The sequence below is a fragment of the Copadichromis virginalis genome, linkage group LG22 (assembly GCF_057382275.1).
Source record: "Copadichromis virginalis isolate Kocher_CV1m ecotype Utaka linkage group LG22, C_Virginalis_male_GT1.1, whole genome shotgun sequence".
NCBI lineage: Eukaryota > Metazoa > Chordata > Actinopteri > Cichliformes > Cichlidae > Copadichromis > Copadichromis virginalis.
In genome coordinates, this window is record NC_140638.1 from 5,182,112 (window position 1) to 5,210,064 (window position 27,953).

The 27,953-nt window shown below is 39.7% G+C and overlaps 2 protein-coding genes and 1 long non-coding RNA gene across 4 annotated transcripts in view; 1 reads left to right on the forward strand and 2 right to left on the reverse strand.

The window, feature by feature from the left end:
• Positions 1 to 27,293, forward strand: part of LOC146682500 (uncharacterized) — a 50,846-nt gene extending 23,553 nt beyond the window's left edge. Inside the window, exons 2-3 of the long non-coding RNA XR_014917676.1 lie at positions 25,076 to 25,240; positions 27,146 to 27,293. This is a non-coding gene — a long non-coding RNA (uncharacterized LOC146682500). The remainder of the gene's footprint in view (positions 1 to 25,075; positions 25,241 to 27,145) is intronic.
• On the reverse strand, positions 291 to 22,786 carry LOC146682501 (major histocompatibility complex class I-related protein 1-like). Of its 2 annotated transcripts, none has more exons than XM_085446229.1 (6): positions 22,583 to 22,786; positions 19,517 to 19,780; positions 12,563 to 12,841; positions 6,052 to 6,378; positions 4,503 to 4,607; positions 291 to 2,482 (listed from the first exon to the last, which is right to left on the reverse strand). In XM_085446229.1, exons 1-6 carry the CDS (start codon positions 22,638 to 22,640, stop codon positions 2,358 to 2,360), a joined length of 1,158 nt encoding a protein of 385 aa, XP_085302355.1. In that variant the 5' UTR covers positions 22,641 to 22,786; the 3' UTR covers positions 291 to 2,357. The 2 variants fall into 2 exon arrangements, with proteins under 2 accessions (XP_085302355.1, XP_085302354.1); XM_085446228.1 differs by having other exon boundaries at positions 4,503 to 4,610.
• Positions 24,072 to 27,910, reverse strand: LOC146682502 (hereditary hemochromatosis protein homolog). Its single transcript, XM_085446705.1, has 3 exons — positions 27,738 to 27,910; positions 27,133 to 27,373; positions 24,072 to 25,166 (listed from the first exon to the last, which is right to left on the reverse strand). Exons 1-3 carry the CDS (start codon positions 27,771 to 27,773, stop codon positions 24,850 to 24,852), a joined length of 594 nt encoding a protein of 197 aa, XP_085302831.1. The 5' UTR covers positions 27,774 to 27,910; the 3' UTR covers positions 24,072 to 24,849.
• Positions 27,911 to 27,953: the final 43 nt, after the last annotated feature.

Consider the following 27,953-nt stretch of genomic DNA (forward strand, 5'->3'; position numbering starts at 1 on the left):
ATTTTCAGCGAGTTTAGTTATTTTTACAATGTAACGCAAGTACATTGTAAGTAACTGTATTTAAAATACCTAAAAATGAACAGTAATTAGTTACTCTACTTTTTCAGTGGAAAAGTAATTTAAATACAGTAACGTGTTACACCCAACACTGTCAGCTGGTCAACCTCACTCAGGCGGACATCCATATCAGCCAACCAAATGACAAGCTCCTCTGTCACGATCTGAGGGGACAGACCGTGCAGTGGTGTGTGTGGTGGACCCAGGTGCGAACACAAGAGAGTAGACCGGAGTAAACTTAAACTGAAAGCGAGCCTTTATTGTGGCTGATGACAGGTCTCAACACAAAGCAGAAACACCGTGACTAAGCTGAACCTAAACTAAACTGGGAAACAGATACTGATAAACTAAGGAGACTAGAGATGGACCGATCCGATATTACGTATCGGTATCAGTCCGATACTGACCTAAATTACTGGATCGGATATCGGAGAAAAATAAAAAATGTAATCCAATCCATTAAATATCAGGAAAGCACCTCACAAAACTTGCAACACGCTGTAACTCACCTCAGAACGTTAGCACGTCGGAGCAGTATGCATCACGTGATAGAGCGGCTGTGGCATGCGGGACCTGTCGGTGGTCTGGATAGCATTTGGAGCTTCGCTAGCCATCCAGCATTTCATCTCCGACAAAGTTATCCCGAGAGAAGTAAAGCAAGTGTGTAAGTCCATCTCTGAATGTTTGTAAAGCATTCCTGCGTTAAGCTTAACAAGCGACTGCCTCTCCTGCTGCTACTTCAATCATGAAACTGCTTAATGATCAGCTGATCGGCTTTTCTGTCGCAAGTCCGTGTCTCTAGTTTGCTTTTGGCCCACTTTGCACCAGAAAGAGGAAACCAGCGGCTGAACAACAGCAGCACGTTTAAGCTTGATCAGCTGTTGTTAGAATGTATTTAATATTACTTTCTACACCAGGATCTTTTTCTACGTAGCTGACGGCTGGTAACTGTGCAGGGGCGGATCTAGCAAAGTTTAGCCAGGGGGGCCGATAGAGCATTAACAGGGAAAAGGGGGCACAAAGACATACTTTTCTTTCTTATTCTCATTTAAAATGTCGAGCTTTTAACAAATAATTATCTGACACCCAAAGTTTTAATTTGATGTAAAATGAATAGAAGTTCATTACTGTATATAGTGACTATTAAGTCTAATATATATACCCTAGTAAGCTATAGTACTTTTTCCTTTGGGAAGGTACCATCTGTGCAGTCTGCAATTTTGTTGAAGAAAGATGTTGAATCTATTTAATATTTCTTGAAAAATAATTGATTTCTGTGCATTTTTTTTCACACTGCATCAAATTAAGGTTGATTACGTCGATTAAGCATCATGAGGTGGAGCGTGAGGGGTGGTTCCCTATTTTTTATTTATTTATTTTTGTTGCTGGGAGTTGGAACCCTATTAGTTAGGTTGCTTAACATTTATGCTAAGTACTCTTTAAAATACCAGAATAGGGAGGATGGTGTAGGTTTAAGTTTATTAGATTGATCAGTATTGCTGAACTATGAAATATTTTTTTTTGCATACAGGTATAACAGAATAGTTTTAGTGTAGTTGTTGTTTTAAACTTGAGTATGAACTTATACAAAATGCAGCAAAATATTTAAAAAACAGTTTTGTTGATTAAAAAACACTATATCGGTATCGGCAGATAGCCAAATTTATGATATCGGTATCGGACATAAAAAAGTGGTATCGTGCCATCTCTAAAGGAGACTCAGAAAACCATGACGATGATTGTACAGACTGGCCGTGAGGACATGGAGGGTGGGAACACAGACGACACGACACAGACTGTATGAAACACAGAGACTAAATACACATGAGGGATGATCAGGGGAAGTAGCCACACATGGGAGCACAGCTGACACACATGAACCTAACGACGGGACAGGAGAAGTGAAACTGAATACACTGACATTGAATACAGACTTTCAAAGTAAAACAGGAAACATGGAGATTAGACATGACATGAACTAAACATAACCACGCAGACATGACGCATGAACCAGGGAGACTTAGTACAGGGGGAGATGACAACTAAGGAACAAAGGACTAAATAGCAATCTCAAAATAAACTAGATGTGCTAAGCTAGGGCACAAATGAATACAAAAGATACATAAAACTCAAACACTGGGTCGCTCGGCCCAGGACCATGACATCTTCCCTTTGTGCTTCAAATCCCTCCCACTCTGAGACAAGGAGCTGAGAGACAGAGGAAAGAGTCAATTATACGGAAGAGAGAAAAGTGAAACCGTCCTCAGAAGGTCTGACTCGCTGGCTCACTGGCGTTCACGTCATCCCTCGCTGTTGCCAGCAGCCGAGTCTGCAGGGTGCCCTGGAAGAGCTGAGTTAATGTTCGACTCCTCCTGGTCAGGCTCTCCAGCTGGATGATCCGAGGTCTCCCCTCTCACCGCTGCCTCTGAACACAGAAACACAAATTGCATCTGAAGCAGGAGGTGCAGATTTTTTTTGCTATTCTTTTCTAAATCAAGGCTAGATCACATGGAGGTATTTGGAAAACCTTTTTGGCCAGCGGGCGACTGTTGTCTTGCAGAAAGTCAAATCAAACATACGCGATACACAATCAATTCACAAGAACACATTATAAAAAACAAGTCCAGTTCTTGCATGATTTCAAGTGAATTCTGCATCAAACAGGGTAAAACGAGTGTTTGCAGCAAATGTGAGCACAAAGCCTCACTTTGTACAAGCCTGCTATTAAAGTTCTCCTCTATGCAAACGACTTTCCTGTTTTCAAGGCACAACTTGGATCTGCTGTACGAATCTTATGGATACACACTAAATGAAACAATAGTGTGCACGACTCCAGATTCTAATATGGTCCCAAAAGGCTCACAAAAACCAACGTAGCAATAGCAATAAAGCAAATGTTGAGGCTTCAAAATACAAAGTCCATAAACCAATGGCTGACATGGGTTTTATCATAAGGGTGATAAATATACAGATTTCAGTCTGTCTTAGAGATTTGATGTTCATTTACCTGCAGATGCACTATACGTGCTATACTATACTATACTATACCATTTGACCTTAGAACTGAAGAAGCTTCTCAGATGAGAGGTGAAACGTTTTCAAGCAACTTAAAGAAGTCCAGACGCTTTTCTTTGCAAGCTCCTTTGAATACTGCTGGGTGGTTTGTAAAGTTTACAATAACTAGTATTATCATTATGCTATATGTTCAAAAATATATAATGTACTGTTCTCTCTATGTGTTAAACTCCCTGAGTGTGAACATAGATAAACAGCCAGCCAAACTACTTTTCAAGAGCCAGGAAGGTGAGCGTCCAGAATTCATCAGCAAGTACCTGTATTCGTCTCCACTGGCACTTCAAAAGTTCTTTTCCAACAAACTCGCCAGCTGGAGGTGGTACACCAGGTTTCTGCGTTACTATCATAGCAGGAGTCAGCAGCAGTGGTGAAGAAGGATCGGAGGAGACTGGGATTAATGGCCTTGCATTGATTATAGCAGACACCTCTGCCATCAAGGTGCAGAGCACTTCATGAGTCAGGGAACTGTGTTTACCGTGAGACAACATGGAGTCCAGTATCCTCCTGGTTACACCAATCCTACACACCTCCCATATGCGAGGCATGTGGAGGGTTGAACTCTCATGTACAGCCGTGTTCGTAGAGGTATCTCAGGATCTTGTCTTGACTCTGATCATCTTGTCTTATTCCTAATTCAGAACATGCTCCAACAAAGTTTGTACCACAGTCTGACCTCAGCTGCTTCACAGGCCCTCTTAAAGCAAAAAGTCTGCGTAGTGCATTGATGCAGCTACTTGAGTCCATGGACTCAATGACTTCTATATGCAGTTGAGTAAAGTTTGACTTATCTGACAGTTTTGTTTCGCTTAATGCGCCTTATAATTCTGTGCACCTTATGGTCCCAAAAATACGGTAACTTCTACCGTCCTTTAGCATGTCCATTAGTCTAACTTTTTGTGCGACGGTTAGCATCTTCCTCTGCCTTTTCTTTTCTTTTTGAGTGCTACCGCAGGTGCCTTTGACGGTGCAAAAAGGTTTGGCGACATTGTTGTGTTTGTTGGGGAGAAAACTTACATACATACAGTACAGCACTTCAGAGTCACACTGTAGAGATCGAAGAATTATGTAAATTTGACAAGTTGAACACAATCTGTACTGTACAGGAGACACAGCACAAGATTGATTGACAATGGTCTGCAGCCTTATAAGGACGCAAAAAAAAAAGAAAGTATGCAAAATTGCACAAAGAAAATCAGTGAAACAGCGAGGCCACAAAAGGTGAAACGCATTATAGAGAGGGACCACTATATAGACGTTTACTTTCAAGGTACACTGTTTTTCTGAAATAAAAAAAGGATTTCAAAATGCCAGATGAGTTCAGGTTTACAGTCTGTATCAGAATGCCAGCTGCGCTCATTTGAATCTCTTACCTTTTTTCTTTTTGTAAACAACAAATCCAACAGCAGCCACAGAAAGAACAACCACTGCAGCAACCACTGCAGTGATGACAGCAGTCATCCTGGCATCGGGCGTCTCTACTAAGTAAAAAACAAAATTTAAAAAAGTACATTCAGTTCAGTTTTATTTACATAGCGCCAAATCACAACAACAGTTGCCTAAAACATTATAATAAAATCACACATCCATCCTATAGGTTTCATCTACACTACATATTTCAATTAAGCAGGACAAATGCACTAAAATTATATTACTAACTATGTAACTCATTAGCGGGAGCTCTAGTTTTCACTTCTAACTGCATTCAGTAACATATGCCTCAGTGAAAAGCCATAAATAAACTGAGGATTTTATTAGACACACGTTAGAGACAGTGTTGAATTTTAAAATGTAGAAGTTCACTATCAGAGTTACATGGTATAAAGTGTAAACTTTAAAAAGGGTATTCTTACAAGTTTTAACACCTCACATACTCTGAATCAAAGAAACAGTCAGAAGCCCTCCTGTAAGCCTACCACTCCCAGGGGAAATAGGTGTTGGCTGCAATGTGTGGCAGTCAGAGGTGCAGGCCTTGGGGATCACTCCCCCAAGTGGATGAGTTTAAATCTATCAGGGTACTGTTCACAAGTGACGGGTGAGGGGAGTGAGAAATTGACAGATGGATTGGGGCGGCATCTGCAGTAATGCGGATGCTGTACCAGTCCATCATGGTGAAGAGAGAACTGAGCACCTATAGTTACAAGCTCTGGGTAGTGACTGAAAGAATGAGATACAAATGCAAGCGACAGAAACTAGGGCCTGGCCCCTCCCTTAGAGATGGGGTGAGGAGGTCAGCCATTCAAGAGGGGCTCAGAGGAGAGCAGCTACTCGTCCACATTAAAAGGAGCCAGCTGAAGTAGTTTGGCAACTGTTCCAGGCATGTCTCACCAGATGGAGGCCCTAGGGCACGACACCCTGGAGAGATTACATCTCTTGGCTAGCCTGGGAATTCCTTGGTGTTCCCCCATATAAGGTGGAGCAGGCGGCTAGGGAGAGGGAGGGAGGTCTGACTTCTCTGCCAGACATTCTTAGTCTGCTGTCCCCCACAACTTGGCCCCAAATAAGGGGAAGTAAGTGGGTGGATGGACATTGAAGCACCACATTATAGACAATACACAGTTTTAGCAGTCATGGGAAATAAATGAGTTGCTCTTACTTGATTGATCGATTACTTATGTTGTTTCTGCCCCTTTGGTCATGGATTTATGTAGTTTGGTGACAAATGTAGAAGTTCTAATATCACATTAAGGGGGTTATGATTTTTTTCTTACTAATATTAACAGTAACAACTTATATGTACAATGAAAGAGAGAGAAAATGATTGTAATATACAATAATTTAAGAAAAAAGAAGAAATTCTTCCCCATTAAGATCTACAAGAGTTATTCCCAACATGAATAGCTATGCCTCCTGGGATCCAATGTAGGATAAACAAATCAAGCATTACATTAACAATATCAGCAAACATAATGTTTCTCTCACCTCCATCATTGCAAAGTATTGTTTTTGCACAGTTTGTTCTGATCACTGTTTTGTCCAGTTTGGTGATGACTTGTTCACTATTGGAGAGCTGAAACACACAGTCATATCTTCTCCAGTCTTCAGGTTTGACTGATGAAACATTCAGATCAACATTCATCTGGAAGGTCTCATCATCGTTGGGGAGGATCTCTCTGTGATCCACACCTTCATGGATCTCTTCTTCATCTTTCATCCAAAACATCATGACTCTTTTAGGATAGAAACCTGTAGCGTAGCAGCTGACCGGAGAGGAGGGAGTCTTCTGGAGAAGAGACACTGAGGGAAGAACTGTAGAGACAGATGGAGGCAATGCAGGCAGGGGGAAGGAAGAAATAGCAATTAGAAAATAAACCAGATGAGGATACAAAGAAAAACAAAGAAAAAGAAATTCAATAGGAGTATATGTACAGTGTATGTGTTACATATAAAACATTATAGTATCAGCGGAAAATAATTGTGACTGATTTTCTGTGTAGGTTTTCAGGCTTCCAAGTTATGATAGTCTATGAAGCTTGGAAAGAAACTTTCTTGTAGACGTTTCAGCTCTCATCCGAGAAACCAAATGGCGGAAATGTCTCTATGCACGCTCAATCATCGAGGTAAAGTAATCACAAAAAGTTTATCTGTTCATCTGGACGTAGTTTTTTCAGTGGGAGAAACATTTTGTCACTCATCCAAGTGACTTTCACATTCTTAGCTGACTGTAGGATTCCCCAAAAAAACTACATTTGCATAATGACTGAAACTAGCACCACTGAATAACAATGGACCGTGAGGTCAGTTTCATGATCATTAATATGCAAATTGTCATGACTGTGGGGCAAATATTGGAGAGTCCCAGGTATCTAAACCCTGTCCCTTAAGACGGTCATTGACCCACTATTGATTATGTGCCTCGTCACATGAGCCAAAGTGTGAAAAAAAAAGTTATGGGTCATTATTACCAGAGGTTTCAGATGAAAAAAGGGGGTGGCTTACAACACCAACTGTCCGTTATCTACAATGTAGTTTGGAGATCCAGTCCCAGGTGCCTCAACCCCTACTCACATCTTGCATCATGTGGCCTCAATAGGTCACATGATAGGTTAAAGAAAGGTGTTTAATGTATAAAAGCAAAAAAAGTGAATGGTGGCTTGGGCTACTCCAACACAAGTCGATAATTTGGTTAGTGATTTTACACTGTTAAGACACTGAAAATCTGCTTCAACACCTGCTGAAAAAAACAAGCAAAAAGAAAACAACACAGTAAGGAAACTACAGAAGCAACCAACATGAGCATCAGTAACAGTAAATAATAAATATTGAATGCTTGTTTTAGCCAATAATGCGTTTCTTGTCCTTACATGACCCACACCTTTTTTCACAACTTGGGTCATGCGATGAGTCACATGACTAATCATGTGGGTTAGGGGTCAACCCCCACTAGCATTTAAATACTAATACCATTTCGTTTTAGAACTAAAGGAGCTCTTTAGATGAGAGGTGAAACGTCTTCAAGAAGCTTAAAGAAGTCCAGTCGCTTTCTTTCCAAGCTCCATAGATAATTGTGACTATAACTAAAGCAAACATCTGAAAATCAAAACAAAATTGAATTTGTAATTTAAAACAGAACAAGCTATTCAAGTCAAAGAGTTACCAGGTTTCTTGCAGTTATACTAAGATGTAACACTGCACTCTTTAAGCTAAATGTAATCCTAAATAAACTGCAATATGGAAACTCTTTTTCAAAAGAATTTTAACTAATTAATGTAAGAAATCATCAATAAATCTTGGAAATGATGAAAAGGTGTGTTTCTCCTGTGGTCTGAAGTGAAAATGTCTGAAGAGGTGATAAACAGTTAACGTTCAGAAGTAGTTGTTGTTGTATTCAATAACATGGTACGGTGAAAAATATTTTAAAAATTGGCAACAAGAACGTCTGGAAGCAAGTGTTGATCACTTGCTCTCTGCTGTGGTTTGTTCTGTTTTCCCTCCTAAAACTTCAAGCTGACCAGGTTTTAGACAGCACTAGTGAGCAAATGTGTCTGCTCTGTGTCCTCTGGCATAACTTGGTAAGAGGGGAGGAGCGGAGCAGCAGGAAAGCTCAAGGTACAATTACATGTACAGTTGAAACCAGACATTTACATCCTTCTGAAAAAAACACATACAGTAAACTTTTTGGTTTTAGATCAATAAATATTAACATGTTTTTTGTGAAATGTCAGAATAAATAGAGAGAAAATTGTTAGGTATTTTTTTATTATTTTCATCAAAGTCAGAAGTATACACACATCCTTAGTATTTTGTAGAATTGTCCTGAAACTGTTTCACTTGGGCCAAATGTCCTTCCAAAGGTTTTATATAATAGTTTGCTGGCATCTTGGCCCACTTCTCTTGACAGAACTGGTGTAACTGGGTCAGGTTTGTAGGCCTCCTTGGTCGCATTTGTCTTTTCAGTGCCGCTCACAAATTTTCTATGGCACTGAGATCAGGGCTTTGTGATGGCCACTCAAGTACCATGACTTTTGTTGCCCTTAAGCCACTTTGTAGCTAATTTGGAGGTATGCTTGGGGTCACTGTCCTTTTCAGAATCAGATTACTTCAATCAATCCCTAAGGAAATTATGTGGGTTACAGGTGCTCCAAGACAGTAACGGTAACAGACTAAACCAGGGGTGGGCAAACTACAGCCCGCGGGCCACCTCCGGCCCGTTGGGCATTTTATTCTGGCCAGCCGAAGATTGGTGTGTCTCGCGGGGTACGCAGTGTGGCGTTACTCTAATTAAGTACTTTGTGAATGACCACGGCAAACAGTCATGCTTTGAAGCATCTCTTTATTCGGACACACAGAGCTGCAGCTCTCCTGCTCCCAACTCAACATAACAACACAACCAACAACAACCACAATGCAGGACCCAGTACCATATTTAAGTTGGCGGGGCATGATAGCAAATGCAAATGCCATGCAGCTCCCCTGGCAGACTCCCCTGGCACGGGGACCTCTGTCTCCTCGCTCAGCTCCTCCTTCACCGCCGCCGCTCCCGGCTGGAGCAGCCCCTCGCGCGGCTCCCCCGTCGTCATCACTGCCGCCTTCTTAATGTTTTTGTTTGATATGTATGCATCTGGTGCTGGCCTGGCCCGTTTTGTAAATTTTAAACTTCAGCGTGGCCCCTGAGCCAAAAGGTTTGCCCACCCCTGGACTAAACTATTAAATAATACAATATGTTACAGAGTTTACACATTTGAGAAATGGCACTAATATATACAAACTGCTCAATTAGAAAAATCAAGAATATTACAGAGGTTGTTGTAAATATCAGGAATATTGACAAAGAATATTACAGAGGCAGAACATTGACATTTGACTCTAACCAGTGAACTTTGTCATTTGCTATTTTATTGTAGAGTGTGTATTGCACTGCAATACACTGTACTGCAGTGCTTACAGTGTTTTAGATGGAGGACTTGTACAGGGAGATGGCCATGGGCAGGAATGATTTCCTGTGTCGTTCAGTGGTGCTTTGTAGTAGTCTCAGTCTCTCACTGAACGTGCTCCTGTGACTAGACAGCATGCCATAGAGTGGGTCGGAGGTAATATCCAGCATTCTCCTCATCTTGGACAACATCTGCCTCTCAGACACCATCCTAAGGGAGTCCAGCTCCATCCCCACAACATTACTGGCCTTGCGGGTCAGTTTATTTAGTTTTGGAAGACTCATTTGCGCCCAAGCTTCATCTTCCTGGCTGATGTCTTTAGATGTTGCTTCAATATGTCCAAATAATTTTCTTTTCTCAGGATGCCATCTACTTTGTGAAGTGCATGAGTTCCTTTTGCAGCAAAACAGCTCCACAACATGATGCTACCACCCCTATACTTCACAGTTGGCGTGGTGTTCTGAGGCTTCAAAGCTTCCCCCTTTTTCCTCCAAATATACAGTTTATCATTGGCCAATGGTTTTGTCAGACCACAGGACATGTCTCCCTGTGCATTTGCAAACTGTATTCTGGCTTTTTTATAGTGGTTGTGAAGTAATGCCTTTCTCCTCCAAGAGTAACCTTTCAGCTCATGGTGGTACAGGACTTGTTTTGACACTGTCTTCAGCCTTCATCTCCACAGGGTCTTTTGCTGTTGATTTACACTTTTCGACCAAAAATCTTTCCTCTCTGAGACTCAGAATCTGTCTTCTTCCCAAGCAGTATGATGATTGTGCATTCCCATATTTTTTGCATATTATTGTCTGAATGGATGAACGTGGGACCTTCAGGCATCTGGAAATTGCATTTAAGGATGAGTCACACTTGTGGAGGTTGACAGTTCTTTTCTTGATGTCTTGGTTGATTTCTCTTGATTTTCACATGATGTCAAAGAAAGAGGCTCTGTGTTTGGGGTGTGCCTTTATTTTCATCCACAGTTGTGTCACCAATTAACTCAAATGGACTCAAACTATCAGAAGCTTCTTAAACTCAGTAATGAAGTAATGTAATGAAGCTTATGCGGAAATTCAATAAGGTAGGTACTCATCTATTTGCTTCCTATGTGTTAGTGACAAATCTAATCATTACATAACTTCCACTTTCCCACGCTGTGAAGCTAATTGTAACATGGTGGGTTTAAACCAATGATCTTTCTCCAGGCCTTTGTCAGGCCAATCAGTCCTCACTCCTCGTACTTTAAATCTCACTGCGCATCTTTCAGTCTCCCGTACAGACAGCTTAGTGCAGGGGTCAGCAACCTTTAAGACCCAAAGAGCCATTTGGACCCGGTTTCCACGCAAAAGAAAACACTGGGAGCCGCAAATAGTTTTTGACATGTAAAATGAAGATAACACTGTATATACTGTTTTTTTTTTTACCTTTATGCTTTGTGTGAACAACTAAAGTGTGTTGTTTATGAAATCCATGAAGTGCTACAGAGAAAATTACATTTTATTTATGTAATTAACACATTTTGAACTCTTAAAGAAATATAACAAAAGGAAAGACACCCAGCTGAACTAAAATGATCCATGTAGCAAACAAAAACTGTTGTGAGCCGTCACCCTTATATCGCCTTTGGGATTTTGGAGCCTTGACCTGACTTTTAAAAAGTAATTGGAAAAAAAGCTCTATGCTGCTAAAAGATGAAAAATAGATATTTGCAAAATTCTGCCTAAATATGTATTTTATCAGGTTAATGCGTGTGGCGGGGCGTGGTGTGCAGCGCACCTGCAGGGGAGTCGGACACACCTGAGCGGCACCCGCAATCACGCCTCGCCGCCTTAACGTCTGTGCTCTCTCTGCTGTTGTGTCAGCTCACAGCAACCATGTGTGGTCAATAAAGAGATGCTGAAAAGCGTGTTCATACAAATATCGTCGGTCTGCCATGGTATGCTTACAATGGGACTTCTGCTCCCGAACCTCTGCGCACAGCGTCTGCAAATCGGGGCTGTATTAAGTCACTTTTATCTTTACGCAGGACTGTAAGCTGTCATCTGTGAGGCGTGAGCGGTGTTTGTTTTTAACATAGTTCACGGTGGAGCTGCTGACATAATGTGGATCCGAAGATCCATAATTGGTCTACCTGGGGTTGAAAGTCTCGATAAATGCACGGCGTTTCGGCGGGTACACCGGCTTCTGCGAGTGTGACACTTATTTTGAGCGATGAAGAAATAATAGAATATAATTTTATTTTTATATTTCAATATCACAATAATCTTCCAATTTAGAACTACAAGTTAAAAAAGAACTAACATAAATAAAATACACTTCAGCTAAATACTTCTAATTTAATTTCCAAAACCACGCGTAGCTGCACTATAAGGACTAAAGAGCCGCAGGTTGCCGACCCCTGGCTTAGTGCAATCCACCTCCTCCCCATCTCTGTCTCTCCCTCATCACTCAGGCTCCATTCAAGCCTCCATCTTCATCTCTACCACTAGTACCTAGATTGGCTGTTGATAATACCTATTCAGGGTTGCTAGTAGGGTGCGTCACCTAGGGGGCAGCAGGGTGGAAATTCAGATTGAGGTAGTTAGTTGCTGGGTGAATTCCCAACACCATCTGTTTAAATAAGTTTCTATTGTGGTACCTATAGTGGTAATACTCCTAGGACGAGAGACTCTGAACCCTTGAACGAGAGCCGATCCAGAGTTCTGTACAGAGATAACTGGGATTTGAAAACACATCACAGTATATTTTAACATTAGGTGTACCTCTTGTTTACGCTAAACTAAAATATTTTGCTGCCTTTAAATGGAATGAGCTACAAAAAATGTGAAACTGATTTCATTACAATCTTTTAAAATGTTATATTATCTACAACTACCTTTGCACATGGTTTTCTTAATTTTTGAAAATGTATAATGTGTTCTTGTATTGTTTTTTGTAAACAAAATGATGAAATACAAAATTAATCCCAAAATGTTTTGTCATACAACTGTATTTCTTGGAAGACCATGCAACACAAAATAAACACTACTGCGTCCATGAAACCACATCAGGTTGTGTGACTCTACCTGTTCTCTGCAGGGAGCTGTTCCCATAGGACAAAGACTTCTTCATCCACTCTGGACAAATGTTAGTGAGGAAGTTTTTCTTGTTTTTTGTTCCAACACTGTTAGCATCCCATCTTTGTTTAGTAATAGCAGCTTCTGGTTTCAGTGCGATCCATGTCAGTCTCTTCAGATCATACTCAACAAAGTCTTCTCCGTTATAACCGTACTGTGAAAATCCAGTCACCTCTCCAGTTTTTTCATCCCATTCACAACCATCTCTCTTCTGTAAAATGTGAACACCTGAAGAGAGAAACAAAGAAAAGAGAGATAGCAGTATAATATTTTAATATTGCACATTGTCATGGGTGCACTGCGTCATGGATATGATGCATGGCAGGTAGGATGTGGACCCAAACGCACTCATGGGATAGTGAGAGGAGAGCACACGTGGGATGCATGGTTGGAAAGTATAAATATTTGGGCAGAGGAAGTAAATGTAACACAAGAAACTGAGAATAACAGTTACCAAAATAAAACAAGAAGCCACAACTGATTAGGAAACGAGGGTTAAATCGACATAGATGACTGAAGAACTAGAGAGGGGAACAAGGAAGGAGAAATGCAGACAACGCTGGGACACAAAGGTGAACTAAGCAGAAGCAACGTGTACATCACTAACCAGAACAGAAACTGAAATTAATATAATAAATTCACAAGAAACCACAGAAAAGAGTCCTAAACTTCTAATAAACTAAAGAAACCACGCAACAAAGTAAATACTAACTATAACAAGAATGAATCATGAGATACAAATATTAAACTAAATATACACAAAGCCACAACGGAGGTAAAAAGAATAAGTAATCAAATATGAATATGAAGGTGATGGAATTCTGCAACATGTAAAAGTAGGCTTGGTGTGTCAAGATTAAAAGAAAAACAAGAGATCGAAACTGACCACTGACAGAAACTGACGGCGCATTAAGCGATAACTCAAACTTTACTCAACTCATTCTTGCTTCCTCTACTTCCGTACCATCGATTTATTCACGTTGAATTCTCTCACAGCTGCTCTATTCCCATGTTGTTGCAGTTTAATAATGACTAACCTCGTATTGTGGATGGATTATCTCACGTAGCACATCATTATATACCAGCTAGTGCAACTTCAGTAACCCTACAAACGTCACTGCTGTTTAGATTTCTCTTTTAATTTATGTTGGAAGTGATAGCAGAGCTGTATGTTTTAATTTTTTCACAAATTTCTCAGTCAGAACATGCTATATCATGTTTAGGTGGGAACTAGCGAGCAAACTTCCTGTTAACTTCGAACTCCGTTAAATTTAATAAATTCTATTTTCATGGATGCCTGGATGCTAAACTTAATTGTTACACCTGGTAAAGCAGCAACACCAGGGCCGGCTATACGCTGGGGCAAGAGGGGGCAATGACCCCTTAAACAAATGTCCTGCCCCCTTAAGTCAAACTTTTAAAAGTTGAGAAAGAAAATAATAGATTACCCACAAACTGAATATGAACAAGATTTATTATAGTAGCTGAAAAATCCACTGGAAAAGGCACAAATGAGATGATAGGTTTCACGTCTCGTTCGCTCTATGCCTCCGTGCTCTGTTTTTGCGCAGGCTCACACAGCACTCAGCAGAGAACTGCCACTCTCCCCAGCTAAACATCCATGCGACGCATCTTGCCACTGCCTTCATGTTAGACTCAAGTTTATAAAGAACTCATGTCAAAGTATTGTGGTTAAGTTAAATCCAATTTATTAACCATCCAGCTGCGAAGAACGTACTTTCTCCCATTTAGCTACGGCAGGCACTGAGGTGCGTTTAACGTCTCTCTGTTAATTTGATTTTCAATGAAACCACGATAAACAGGTGTTTATGTTGTTGTTTTTTTACTATACCAACCCATTTTGTAAGTATTGGCTATATTGAGAGGTCTTATTTTATTCTTACTTCATTTTGCAAATTTACTTGAATTAGGCCATCCAATTAAGGTAAATGTTCTGTTTTAATTGTTAGAATCTGATGAGCAATGTTTCATTTCATTTGTTGTTTTTTTTGTTTTTTTGCCTTTCTGTTTTCCCGAGGGATTGCCCCCTTAACGCGGTCAGGGGGTTTACGTGCCTTAGTGACCATAAAGGCTAGACCAGCAGAAGCCTAGCCTTCAGGTGGGACACTCAAATTGGTCAAGTCTTAGGGTAGAGGCCTGACAAAGTGCAATCCAATTACATGACAAAAACAGTTGTCCAGAGTAAGGCAGCCACAATTACATCGACTATCAAAATCGTCAACAACTAATTCAGGGGTGATTCTAGGATCAGAGCTTTGGGGGTGCTGAGCACCCAGAGAGCTGCCCAGCCAGGCAAGATAAACTTTATGATGAGACTTCTTCCTTGTCTCTGTCAGTCCCTGCATCCTTAAATGTCTCCAGTTGTCCAGAGTTCTCTCTGACTGTCTCCTTGGTGCATTTAAACCCCTGTTCCTCCCTGTCCTCTTTGTCTGTCTTTATTAAATCATAAGATTCTTAAATGCATCAAGTCTCTCTGTGCCTGGGTCCTCGTCATAAAACATGGCATCACTGTTTTGTACATTTTAACACAATTTAATCCCCACATTTGTGAAAGAAAAGCAAAACACTTTTTTTAAAGTCTGTAACAAAACCATCAAATCTGATAAAGGTTATTTAAATGATGAAAAGGAAGAATGGATTGGAATAAAAAAAATACATATCGTAACCTGACAATCATACACAAATATATTGTATTCAATTAGATGAAAAAAAATTACATTAACATGAAAAAAATACTATTAAGATCTCTAATAAAAAGTCCTCTCGCAGTGTACTTTCAACCAAAAGGCAAATAACCAAACCACATGTACATCTAATAAAAGATATAAATATTGAAACACTGATCCAACATTATCCTATTCCTTGACGGATCATTTGATCTTAAACTTTTACCTTAACGTGGCTCCTTTTTTTGAAAAAACTTCCTTGTATCCATTATGAACCTGGCTGTCTCTCTGTGCACACACACACACACACACACACACACACACACACACACACACACACACACACACACACACACACAACAGGAGTTATAAGGTTAATAGGCATCCAGTCAGTTATCTAGTTAGTACCTTTGCACATGCACATATGACAAAATAAGCAGCTTTCAAACAGGACAGTGGTAACCAGGGGCGGAGCGGGGGGGTGGCTTACGGGGCTTAAGCCCGGGTTGTTTTGTCAGAAGCCCGGGGTATTTTGGAGTGTAATTTTTTCATAGTTAGATGCCTGGCTGACAACTGTATAAAACAAAAAGTACACACAATATTCGAAGCACATAGTGCACACTGTGGGAATTTACGACTGTGCGTGAATCCCCCCCTGATATTGGTATGATCCAAGCTCAGGCACTAAGCGACTGAGCGAGGGGGCGGGGCAGCTGCTGCCCGTGAGTGCGCTGTTGGAGAGACGGAGCCAGCCATACTAAGGAGAGCTTAAGTTTGACAAGGTACCAAAGCAAATCATTCGTACCGTACAAATAATGTAAATATGACGGTGTATCACGAAAGATTGATATGAAACTGATCACTTGACCAATATTATTTTACTTGCTCTTCAAGTGAATCAACAAATGGCGAAATGAAAATCCGAACAAATGCTATTTTTTTTATAGTCTTAGCTTACGTGTGTTTATTTCATATTTTCAGTTCTTACCCTCCCCGACTAAATCGGTTTCAGTTATGTACTGAAACATAAGAATGGACATTCGAGGCTTCTTTCAAAGAAAAAACTCAGGTAAATGTTATTTTATATATTATGCTTTGTATGTTGTTCAGTATATTTCTATGCAAAACAAGAGGGGTTTCAGTACACAGCAGGATATTCACATTTGTAACCAGATATTTACACTTTAGGGAGAAAACATAAAACATTTTTACTGTACAACATCAATTTAGATTAAACTTTTGTTTTAGATAAATATTGAAATATATTTTGAATTAGTTAAATGTCAGAATAAAGAGAGACAGAGCTGTCTATATTTTATCACTTTCATCAAATTTAGGAGTACATGTACACTAAGTTTATTGTTAAATAATAAGAAAACTCCAGACGATTCCATTCTGAGCTGAAGAAGCTTCTGATAGGTTAGTAGAGTCCATGTGAGTAAACTGGTGGCACAGCTGTGGATGCAAATAAGGCAAAACACAGAGCCTGTTTCTGTGACATGGGAACATCAAGAGATGTCAACAAAACACCAGGAAAAGAACTGTGGAGCTCCATAAGTGTGGCTCAATTTTGAATACAATTTGGTGCCATTTGCAATTAAGAAATACAGATAGTTTCTCTCTTTACTCTCAAAGTTAACAAATATGTTTTTATATTTATCAATCTAAAAAAATAAACATTTAGTCTGATTTGATGTTACAATTAAAAAAGTGTTTTTATCTGAAGAGTTTGTAAATATCTGTATATTTGATGATTGTCAGCACAAAGAGGGAGAGAGAGGAACAGAGAGGGAGGGAGAGAGAGGGAGATGGAGAATGAGGACAGAACAGAGATGAACAAGAGCAGGTGAGACACACATGTTAGTCAAATGGTTGTTTACCAAAAGTATAACTGTATCATAGGTCCTCATGTATCTAGTACCTAGTGTTTCTTTTTAGGTTTGCTATTTTTCAAATTCTATATTTATTAAGTTATGCAGCTTGTTTGCACAACAAGGCCAAAATAATTATATAAACTTTTCTCAATCTAAATATTGTACTTTGGTAAAATTAAAAAAATAAATATAGTGCAGGTCTATGATGATTTTTAGTGCTACTATCATCTAGTTCTGATTCTGGTTCTGTCTTGGTTAAGTCCTCAGTAGTCCTGCTTTTGAACTGTTGTAGTCCTGTTTTAATTCCGGATCAGTTCTGGGTCTGGTTGAATTGGGGTTTAGTCCCTGTGTCTTGATACAGCCCTGACTTTGTTCTGCCTCGCTGCTTAATTAAAAAACTAGTTTAAGGTGTCCTGCACATGTGATAAATATTTTTCCCTATATGAAGTCATTCTTTTTTGAACAAAAGTCAAAACAGAGCCAATTAATCTTTCAGTCATTTCTACCCCCCCAAAAAAAAAAAAAAAAAAAAAAAATCCCACATGCATACTACCCTTTAGGGCTAAGCCCCGGGTGTTTCAAATGTCTGGCTCCGCCTCTGGTGGTAACAACAGCAGGCTGCGGACAATTTTAAATTTTAGATTATAAATAGACTGTATAAATTTCAATGGGAGCAACAGGACGGTCAAATGTCGCTGATTTTACTACAGAGTAGGACAGATTGTAGGGTAGCAAACATCGTTGGGAAACACGTTTTCAACACTGCAGGTTACCTGGGTGTAATGTTTTTCAGCTAAAAAAGAAACATGGTCTGACTCCTACCAAACTATATAAAGAGTAACTGAAGGTTAAATGCAGCTAAAATGTCCTGTTTTAAGCCAGGCACTTACACCTCTGCTCCACTGCGTCTCAGCTACTGGCAGAAAGGGCGCTAGAGCAAGAGCAGGGGAGAGGTGAGCTGGAACAAACCCTTTTTTTTTTTTCTTTTCTTTTGGGGGGGATATCTATACTTTTGTTGTTAAAACATTATGTCTCAACCAAGTACTGTATGGTTTTTATATTTTTAGTAGTGTGTGAAAGACGAGGAATAAGTAGTAGGATTTATGAGTGTAATAACGGACTAAAAAAAATGATGTCAGCAATGCATGTACAAGGATGCCAGCTGCCGTTAAGCACCACAGAAGAAGAATAAGCAGTCTCTGGTATCGTAGCTGTGTCCAAATTTAGGGGCCACATCCTTCGGAGGCTGCATTTGTAGGCCTGTTACATCACAGCGATGCGACGAAGACTGTCCAAATTCAAAGACTCCCCCAAATGCGGCCGACAAATGCATCCTCCTTTTCTGCAGATTTGAAGGATTGGTCGGGTGTATTCTTCGTGGCCCAACCTATCCCAGAATTCACAGTGCAGCCCAGCAAATTCGCCATTGTTGGAAATTAGTTTTATTATTACTCTTTTTGGGTCACAAAATAAAGTTTTAAGATGTTTTAGGGCAAGAAAGTAGCTGTGTAAACTTCAAATACCTGCTTGATTTATCAAGACATCACATATTTACAAAAGTGTTCCAACGTTGTTGGAGACGTCTGTTACCGACCAGCTCGATAGCTAGTGGGGGTAGCGAACCCCCCAGTACATCGTTTTCAGACCTCCATGGTTTTGGCTACTCAGGTTAAACAATATATAAGTCACTTAGATAACTTAAAAACGTTATTGTTTGGCTTTTTTCAGTGTTTTATTTGTTTCAGAGTAAATCGGTTTGGCTGAGATTAAAGTTATAGTTTTCACACAAATGAATAAATGTCAAACAGAGGGTTAGTCAAACTGATTAAACAGAAGTGTGAGATGGTCAAGAATTTACTCCAGTGTCCTGTTTATTATATTTTAGATAGCAAGGAGCAGATGGCTGTGTTTACTAAATTCCATCGAGACAATCTGCTAATTTTATTACAGGTTTAATAAACTATCATCTTGTCTTCATTTTTAGTCAGCACATAACTTTAACACTTAAAGCTGTAAGCTAATGATAGTTATATAAGAGCAGATGCATGCTGGTGCAATAAGATGTAAGTTTTACGTCCAATGGATGTATGAGATTTATATATAAGCTTTTAAAGGAAAAATCTATATCACTGTCTAATTATTTTTTATGCAAAACTCGAACTATTGCTTCATCATCCTTTTTAAAGAACGCTCACACTAACAAGGTTTATGATTCAGTTGGTGAAAACAAAAATAAGACTTCAAAAATCTTTAACTGATAATTAACAAAATAATTTTATATCAATTGTTTTCTTTTTGCTTATTAATTGACATAATTGTTCTAAAAATATATATTACTGCACCTTCACTCTGGAACTGCTCCTTCAGACTAGAAATATGCTTTCCAAAGTTTTTCCAACCCTGAAAGCAGTCCTGAGTCAATCTCTCCAACAGCTCAGTTTCGTTTTCAAGCATCTTCTTCACCCAGTCCTGTCTTGGTTCTACTGTCTTGTTGATGCTGTCACAGGAACCCAGCTGAATGTCATCAAGCATCATAGCACTCATATACTCTGGGATGTTTGGGACTCCAGAGGATGCAGTGACCAGATACTGCAGTGAGTGTTTCACTGTGGAATAAACAATTTTTGTAGTGTTAAATAAAAGTAAATAAAACATTCAGAGAAAATGTCAGAAACATGATTGGTTCAGTATGATTTTTTTGTTTGTTTGTTTCACACAAGGTACACCAGTAATTCATTTCCCATACACAACCTTCCTTTCAATTAAAGTAACACTGTTTCCATGCATGAAAAGAAGAAGGAAGAAGAATAAATTCTTATTGACACCTGCCCCCTATCTGTGACAATACAAGTAACCGAAATTACACTCTGACAATATTCTGCACATAACAAAACAAACTAAACAGAACAATATACTCAACAATGAGCAATAACACCAAATATCAAACTAAAAGGATAATTTATTCTACAATTAAATTCTGTTATTTCTTTATACTGGTTTATCATTTTATTCTTATAGCAGATTTTAAATTGAGAAACATTTGTACAACACTTAAGATGATCATTGAGAGAATTCCAGTTTCTTATGCCTATGACTGTTGGACACATTTGCCTTTGTGTGGTTCGAGCAAACCGATGCTTAAAATAAAATTTCCTTCTGCCATCCCCATTTTCTGAACACAATACAAATAAACTTTGTAACTTAAGAGGTAGTTTTATTTTTTGCCCTAAACATAATAATTAATTTCTGTAATTTCACTTCAAGAAAGGGGACCGGAGGGTGTGTTCCAACTACAGGGGGATCACACTCCTCAGCCTCCCTGGGAAAGTCTATGCCAGGGTGCTGGAAAGGAGAGTTCGTCCGTTAGTCGAACCTCGGATACAGGAGGAACAATGCGGTTTTCGTCCTGGTCGCGGAACACTGGACCAGCTCTTTATCCTCTCCAGGATACTTGAGGGTGCATGGGAGTTTGCCCAACCAGTCTACATGTGTTTTGTGGACTTGGAGAAGGCATTCGACCGTGTCCCTCGGGGTGTCCTGTGGGAGGTGTTGCGGGAATATGGGGTGTCTGGCCCATTGCTACGGGCCATTCGATCCCTATACAACCGTTGCAAGAGCTTGGTTCGCATTGCCGGCAATAAGTCGGACTCGTTCCTGGTGGGTGATGGGCTCCGCCAGGGCTGCCCTTTGTCTCCGGTTCTGTTCATAATTTTTATGGACAGGATTTCTAGGCGCAGCCAAGTGGCGGAGGGCTTTCGCTTTGGTGGCCTCAGAATCTCATCTCTGATTTTCGCAGATGATGTGGTTCTGTTGGCTTCATCGGGTGAGGGCCTCCAGCTCGCACTGGAGCGGTTCGCAGCCGAGTGTGAAGCAGCGGGAATGAGGATCAGCACCTCCAAATCTGAGGCCATGGTTCTCAGCCGGAAAAGGGTGGAGTGCCCACTCCGGGTCGGGGATGAGTTCCTGCCCCAAGTGGAGGAGTTCAAGTATCTCGGGGTCTTGTTCGCGAGTGATGGGAGAAGGGAGCCGGAGATCGACAGACGGATTGGGGCTGCAGCTGCAGTAATGCGGACGCTGCACCGGTCCGTCGTGGTGAAGAGGGAGCTGATTGTAAAAGCGAAGCTCTCAATTTACCGGTCGATCTACGTCCCTACCCTCACCTATGGCCACGAGCTGTGGGTAGTGACCGAAAGAACGAGATCGCGGATACAAGCGGCAGAAATGAGCTTCCTCCGAAGGGTGGCTGGCCTCTCCCTTAGAGATAGGGTGAGAAGTTCGGCCATCCGGGAGGGGCTCAGAGTAGAGCAGCTGCTGCTCCACATCGAAAGGAGCCAGCGGAGGTGGTTCGGGCATCTGACAAGGATGCCCCCTGGGCGCCTCCTGGGTGAGGTGTTCCAGGCATGTCCCACCGGGAGGAGGCCCCGGGGCAGACCCAGGACACGCTGGAGAGATTATCTCTCGGCTGGCCTGGGAACGCCTTGGTATTCCCCCGGATAAGCTGGAGGAGGTGGCTGGGGAGAGGGAGGTCTGGGCCTCTATGCTTAGGCTACTGCCCCCGCGACCCGGCCCCGGACAAAGCGGATGAAAATGGATGGATGGATGGATGGATGGATGTAATTTCACTATATCTTCTAGTTTTAATAATTTCGATTTTATAAACAAACTATTAGTGTGTTCTCTATATTTAACATTATGCATAATTAAGCGCTCTCTTCTGTAATAAATATAATGGTTTCATATTAGTCACATATGTATTCCCCCATACTTCAACACAATAACTCAGATAGGGTAGAAACAATGAAAAATATAATATTCTCATTGTCTTGGAATCTAATATATATCTTACATTACCCAGGATATAAATACTTTACCCAGGATATAAATACTGATTCAGTTAGCATTATTGGCGCTGGAGTCAAAGGAAATTAGTCTAAAAGAGGACTGTTTGATTGGTGATCAAATGTGACAAGAGAAAAGCAAAACAACGACAAAATTAACCCCATTCTTTTTACTCTGACGAAGATGTTTGACCAAATCTGGTCATCTGGTTTGCATCTGTTTTGCATGCGTTTGTAACATCGACATTAAATTATTAAACCAACATCTATAAAAATGTGTGTAATGTGCGTATTGATCCAAAAACCTTCTAAACACTTGTTCAACGGGGCAAATATGTTATGGCACGAAATATACCACGTTATACAGTAAAGACTTTGCTACCGTCGACGATAATCAAACACAGCTGTAGTTTCCGTTATCACACAGTGAGTAATAAAAAAGGTATTCGTTTTGGTGAGGTTTTTATCAGCAGTTATTTTCGTGAAAATCAGGCTAAAAAGAGCTTTAAAGTAAAGCGAAAGTTGACGCCCTGCTCTGGGTCAGATGAGTTCAAAATATTTTCTTTTTACCTGCAGATGACGTGGAATAAAAAAAGAAGCAACATGAATAAAAACATATTGTCTTCATCGTGATCCTGTAATTACTGCTAGAATAATTTTGCTGTTAATTTTCGCTGAGCGGTTCAATTCTAGAAACCCGTTAGGTTTTATGTACCGTACGTGTGAAAATAGCGTCTTCCTGTTCCTTTCTTTCACAGTAAAAGTCCTCGAAATCAAGACTAGCGTCCAGTGTTAAAAAAGACAGATGTTTTCCTTTTTTTAAAAACAAAAAAACAAAAAAACAAAACAAAACGGTAACGTTTATAACATTCTCACGTGCTTAATTCTGACCAATCGTAGCAGTCCATTTCACTCTCGTTGATCAGCACAATTTTAACCCTTTCACGCATAGTGGTCACTACAGTGGACAGCTATTCATAGGCTGTTTTCTTGTATTTGTATCAGTGTTGATGGTATACTTGCACATAAACACAACACAGTGAATATTATTCATTCGTTTGTCAAAATCATAAGTCAAAACATATGTTGTCCATTTAAGTGGACATGTAAAAACATGAAAAGTACATGTTTAAAAAAAAATCAAGTTCAAAAATCTTTTTTTCATGCCTAATGATGAATAAAAATACTTATGAAAAAAACTGATTAAGGTTGTCATAATTCATGCATGAAAGGGTTAAATCACTCTCTGCTGAGCAACCTCTGAATCATGGTCAAACTTTGTATACACTGTCAGTGGGATTTTTTTTTAATGAACTTTATTGAACAAACAATGAGTACAAAACATACAAACAGATGAAGTATACAAAAGAAAAGGACATGAACGCACAAAACCAGGGGTAAAAAAATAATTATATGAATACATGCAAAAATTCACATATTTGTATTGTTTTGAGGGCCTTTTTGTTGGTGGAGTCTGATATTGATTTTATGTACAATTCCACATCCTTTAGAAAATGACAGCAATATGATGTTTTATCAGAAAACTTACATTTATGGATAAAAAATTTAGCTAAAAGTATTAACAAATTTATTAAAAAAACATTTATCGCTCTTCTTGGGCAACTTAAAGAAACAGAATAAAACATTTTCCCATCGTAAACTCCCCTAAAATATGGACAAAAACAAACCTGCTAAATTCCTTCCAGAATCTCTGTCTAGAAGAACAGTACGAAAAAAGATGTGTCACAGTTTCTGGATGATCCCCACTGAAAGTGCAATTATTATTTATGTCTCTTTAAAATTTTACAATGTGGTGACTGGCTGGGTAACATTTATGAAGAGTTTTAAATTAAACTTCCTTCACCTTATTTACAGTTAGATATTTATGGGGGATCATCCAGACTGTCTTCCAGTTGATATCCGAAACATATCGATTTCAGTACGATATTATATATGGGAGAGAAACGATATCTTCTTGGAATAAACTACATATTCTCTTATTGTTCCTGGGAAAAGCAGATTTTTCCCACTGCTGACTCAGCTGGATCGGGGAGAGGTAGATATTGAGCTGTCAGTGTTTTTATATAACATTAAAGTATCTGAGGAAATGACACCAAGCACCACTGAGAATTCCACTGACTGGAAAATGATATAGTGCAAGGAATTTGTTGTATGTAAGTAATTGTCCCTCTTTATTAACAAGCTGAGCCACCAATAGGATCCCATTTTGGACCCAAGTTTCTCCTCCCGGTGGGACAACAATAATTAGACAACAATGCAAACAGAATTTGTAAATGTGAACAATTAATAACACCTTCAGAAAGACACAAGAATGTTCATTAAACTGCCTAGACTAGCATAACAATGCTGGCCACCACACAGAAGGAAATGTCCAGTGCACTGTAAGGCTCAGAATCACTAGTTAAATTGGCTGCTGTGTTGCTTAAGCTGGAAGAGCAAAGAGTGATTGTGATTAACTTCACAAGGTGTCACTGATAGGCTTCCCAACAATAGTACTTGTTATTTCTTTATACAATACTGACTAATTGAACTAATTGAAATACATCCATCCATTCTTTTCCACTTATCCTTGTAACAACCACCCCTGTCTTGTTGTTTTCATGCTAATCTCTTCTTTATCTTTCCTGCTTGTTTGGTGTCACGGGTCATAAGTTTGACACCCCTGGTATAAACTGTGAACCTGAAATTTAAACTGGATTCATTTTAAGAATACTAATAACATTGATATCTTGCATTTTTGGAATAAAAAAACAGTTATAACTTTATATATACAAGCACTGAATCTGTTTCTTCTTGTCTATTAGAATCTCCATTAGTTATTCAGTAGTAACAGCTGCAATTCTTGGATTCCAAACAAAAACTTTGGTGAGAATGTTCTTCTTGAAATCAGAGACCTGAAACACACACTCGTATCTGCTCCAGTCTTCTGGTCTAACTGATAAAACATTCAGATCAACACTCATCTGGAAGGTCCCATCATTGTTGGGGAGGATCTCTCTGTGGGGCACAACTTCATCGATCTCCTTTCCATCTTTCCTCCAGAACATCACGGCTCTGTCTGGGTAGAAACTTGTAGCGTGGCAGCTGACTGGAGAGGAGAAAGTCCTCTGGAGGAGAGACACTGAAGGAGGAACTGGAGAGTGGGAGGGTGGGAAAGTGAGAGAGTGAGAATGGATGAAAGAAATAATAATGAGAAAGGAAAAACAGGTAAAGAAAGAAGATGAGAATAAACAAGAAATTCAATAAAGAGAAAAAGAAACACTGCCAGCGAAACAAGTGTTAGATGAAAAACATGGCTGCAGCAGTAGAAAATAACTGACATGAACTGTGAAGATGTGAAAATCAAAACTAAATCTGTAATTCAAAACAGAGTGAGTGTCACCAGCTTATTAGCAGCTGGATACGGATGTATCATGGCACAATCTAAACTAAATGCAACTTTAGAAACACAGATATATTATCAGTAACTACTGCACGAATGGAAATGTTGAACTCATGAATGCACTAAATGAAAACACATGGGTTCAGTTCATGTAAAATCATTCTTTTAATCACAAACATTAATATAAAATCATGTAAATCCATCCATCCACCAGCAGCTGAAGCTAAAAGAAAAGTTGGAGAATACACTGTTTGGAAAACGCTGAAGAACTCTTTCAGTTCCTCTCCTTACGGGCACAACTGCAGATTATCTACCTCAGTCTCACCTCTCTGTCACACCAACCCTCTGCTTGTCCTTCACTACATCCATGAGGCTCCTCTTCTCCTTCGGCCTGGCACCTTCACATTTAACATCCTTCATCTTAAAATATCCTCTATCCGTCCGGTGCACACGTCCAAACCATTTCAGCTTCGCCTCTTTAGCTTCATCTCCAAACTGCCCTGCCTGAACTGAGCTACCCCTCTGAGGGATTCATTTTTAATTTTGTCCATTCTGAACATCTTAACATCTTCAGCTCTGCCTCCTGTCTTTTCGTTAATGCCACTGTCTCCAAACCATACCTCATAGCATGTCTCACTGCCAGTTTGTAAACCTTCTCTTTCAGTCTTGCTGAATGCTCCTGACACTCGTCTCCACCCACTCCACTCTGTCTCTTTCTACCTGCCTCCCACTCATTCACACGTGTATATTCTGTTGTGCTTTAACAGACTTTCATTCCTCTTTTCCTCAGAGCACACCTCCACCTCTCCAGGCTCTCTTCCACTTGCTCTCACTACAGATCACAACATTATTTGCAAATATCACAACCCACAGAGACTCCTGCCTGCTTCCATCTGTCATATGATCTATTGTGCACTCTATCTGGATCCACAAAGACACAACTCGTTCTGAGCTTCTTCTTCTTCTTCTTCTGGCTTTACTTTTCCTCCCTGGTTTCACATGTGTCCAATCAGCTCTGTGTGTGCATGCAGCCGTGTCTCTTCCTCTGACAGTTGTCAGTTTGTCTGTTTTGACTTTGATTTGACCCAGTAGTCGACTCCATAGTCTTTGTTCTTTTCTAGATTCTTTTTTTGGCAGCAGTTTGTTCTGATCAGCTTTCATCGGAGCTCATGTTTTCTCAATTCAAGTCTGCATTTGAGTTTGTTTTTTTGTTTCTTTTGTTGAAGCTTGACATTTTGCTGCCCATGCAAATAACTGATTATCAGTTATGAATATCTCACTTTTTCAGAGAGGCCCCTTACCTACAAATAAAGGATAAAAACTACCCAATGGATTGATATCCATAGACTTAGTGTAGAACTATAAAGAATATATGTTATAATGTTAAAACTGGAGAAAACCACGAGCGTCCATAATGCTGTGTGTGCTGGTCACCTGGTCTTGATTATTAGAACACTATAAGTAACAGTGCACCACAAATTTCTGTTTCCTTATTTGTGTCTTGTGTCAAACTTACTGATAGAAATGTGAAACTATAATTGTCCATAAAATGTAGCAGTACAGCAGTGTTTGCACACAGTTTCTTTCATTCACCTTCAAAATCATTAAATACAAAATTAGCCTCAAAGATTTGTCCTTTAAAAGATAACTGTGTTGTTAGAAAGATAACTCAAAATAAAATAAACACCACTGCATTCATGAGGTCATGTGATTCTACCTGTTCTCTGCAGGGAGCTGTTCCCACAGTCCAAAAACATCTTCAGCCGCTCTGGACAGATGTCAGTGAGGAAAACTTCATTTAGCTTTGTTTTATTACTGTCAGCATCCCAGCTCTGTTTGGTAGCGTCAGCCTTCAGTGAAGCCCATGACAGTGTCTTCAGATCCGGTTCAATAAAGCCATACTTCAAGAAGCCAGACTTCTCTCCAGTGCTTTCCTCATATTCACAGCCACTTCTAATCTGTAAGATGCAAAAACGTGGAACGAGAGAGAGAGAATGAACTATGATACATATATTAATCTAAAAGACTAAAATTTTGAACAATTCTGTAAACGCATTGTTTTGTCATGCTTTTTAAGATATGTTGATATTAGTAAAGTCTGATCATTCCTGATCTCATCTGAGAAGCACAACATAAGAACTTTAAATCTTTAACGATTAGCAAAATAGTTTTCCTTAGGTGTATCTCATGGTTTATAATAATCAGACAGAAGGTATATAAGAAGAAATAAATAAATACCGTAACCTTCACTATGGTTGAACTGCTGTTTCAAACTAATAATCCGCGCTCTGTAGGCGCTTGGCTGAATGTTAAAGCACTCACGTTTGTACCACTCCAAGTAAACTGCCTCAACGCCATCAACCACAGCAACACCCACAAACTGTGTGACGTTTGGGACTCCAGCAGATCCAGTGAAGTGATTTATCAGCGAGTGTTTCACTGTGAAACAATCATTTTAATATTTTATAAGATTAGATAAATAAAATATCCAAAAAGTATGAAAAATATAACTTCTGTAGTTATTTTTTTAGTTATTTC

Bases quoted from the DNA above. Each gene is read 5' to 3' on its own strand.
- LOC146682501 (XM_085446228.1), bottom strand. From the start codon at position 22,640: ATGAAGACAATATGTTTTTATTCATGTTGCTTCTTTTTTTATTCCACG. The intron at 19,781-22,582 runs GTAAAAAGAAAA...TTTATTCCACAG, and splicing joins TTATTCCACGTCATCTGCAG to TGAAACACTCACTGCAGTAT. The intron at 4,611-6,051 runs GTGAGAGAAACA...TTTTTTACTTAG, and splicing joins AATACTTTGCAATGATGGAG to TAGAGACGCCCGATGCCAGG.
- LOC146682502 (XM_085446705.1), bottom strand. From the start codon at position 27,773: ATGGCGTTGAGGCAGTTTACTTGGAGTGGTACAAAC. The intron at 27,374-27,737 runs GTGAGTGCTTTA...TGCATCTTACAG, and splicing joins TTACTTGGAGTGGTACAAAC to ATTAGAAGTGGCTGTGAATA. The intron at 25,167-27,132 runs GTAGAATCACAT...CCCACTCTCCAG, and splicing joins CAGCTCCCTGCAGAGAACAG to TTCCTCCTTCAGTGTCTCTC.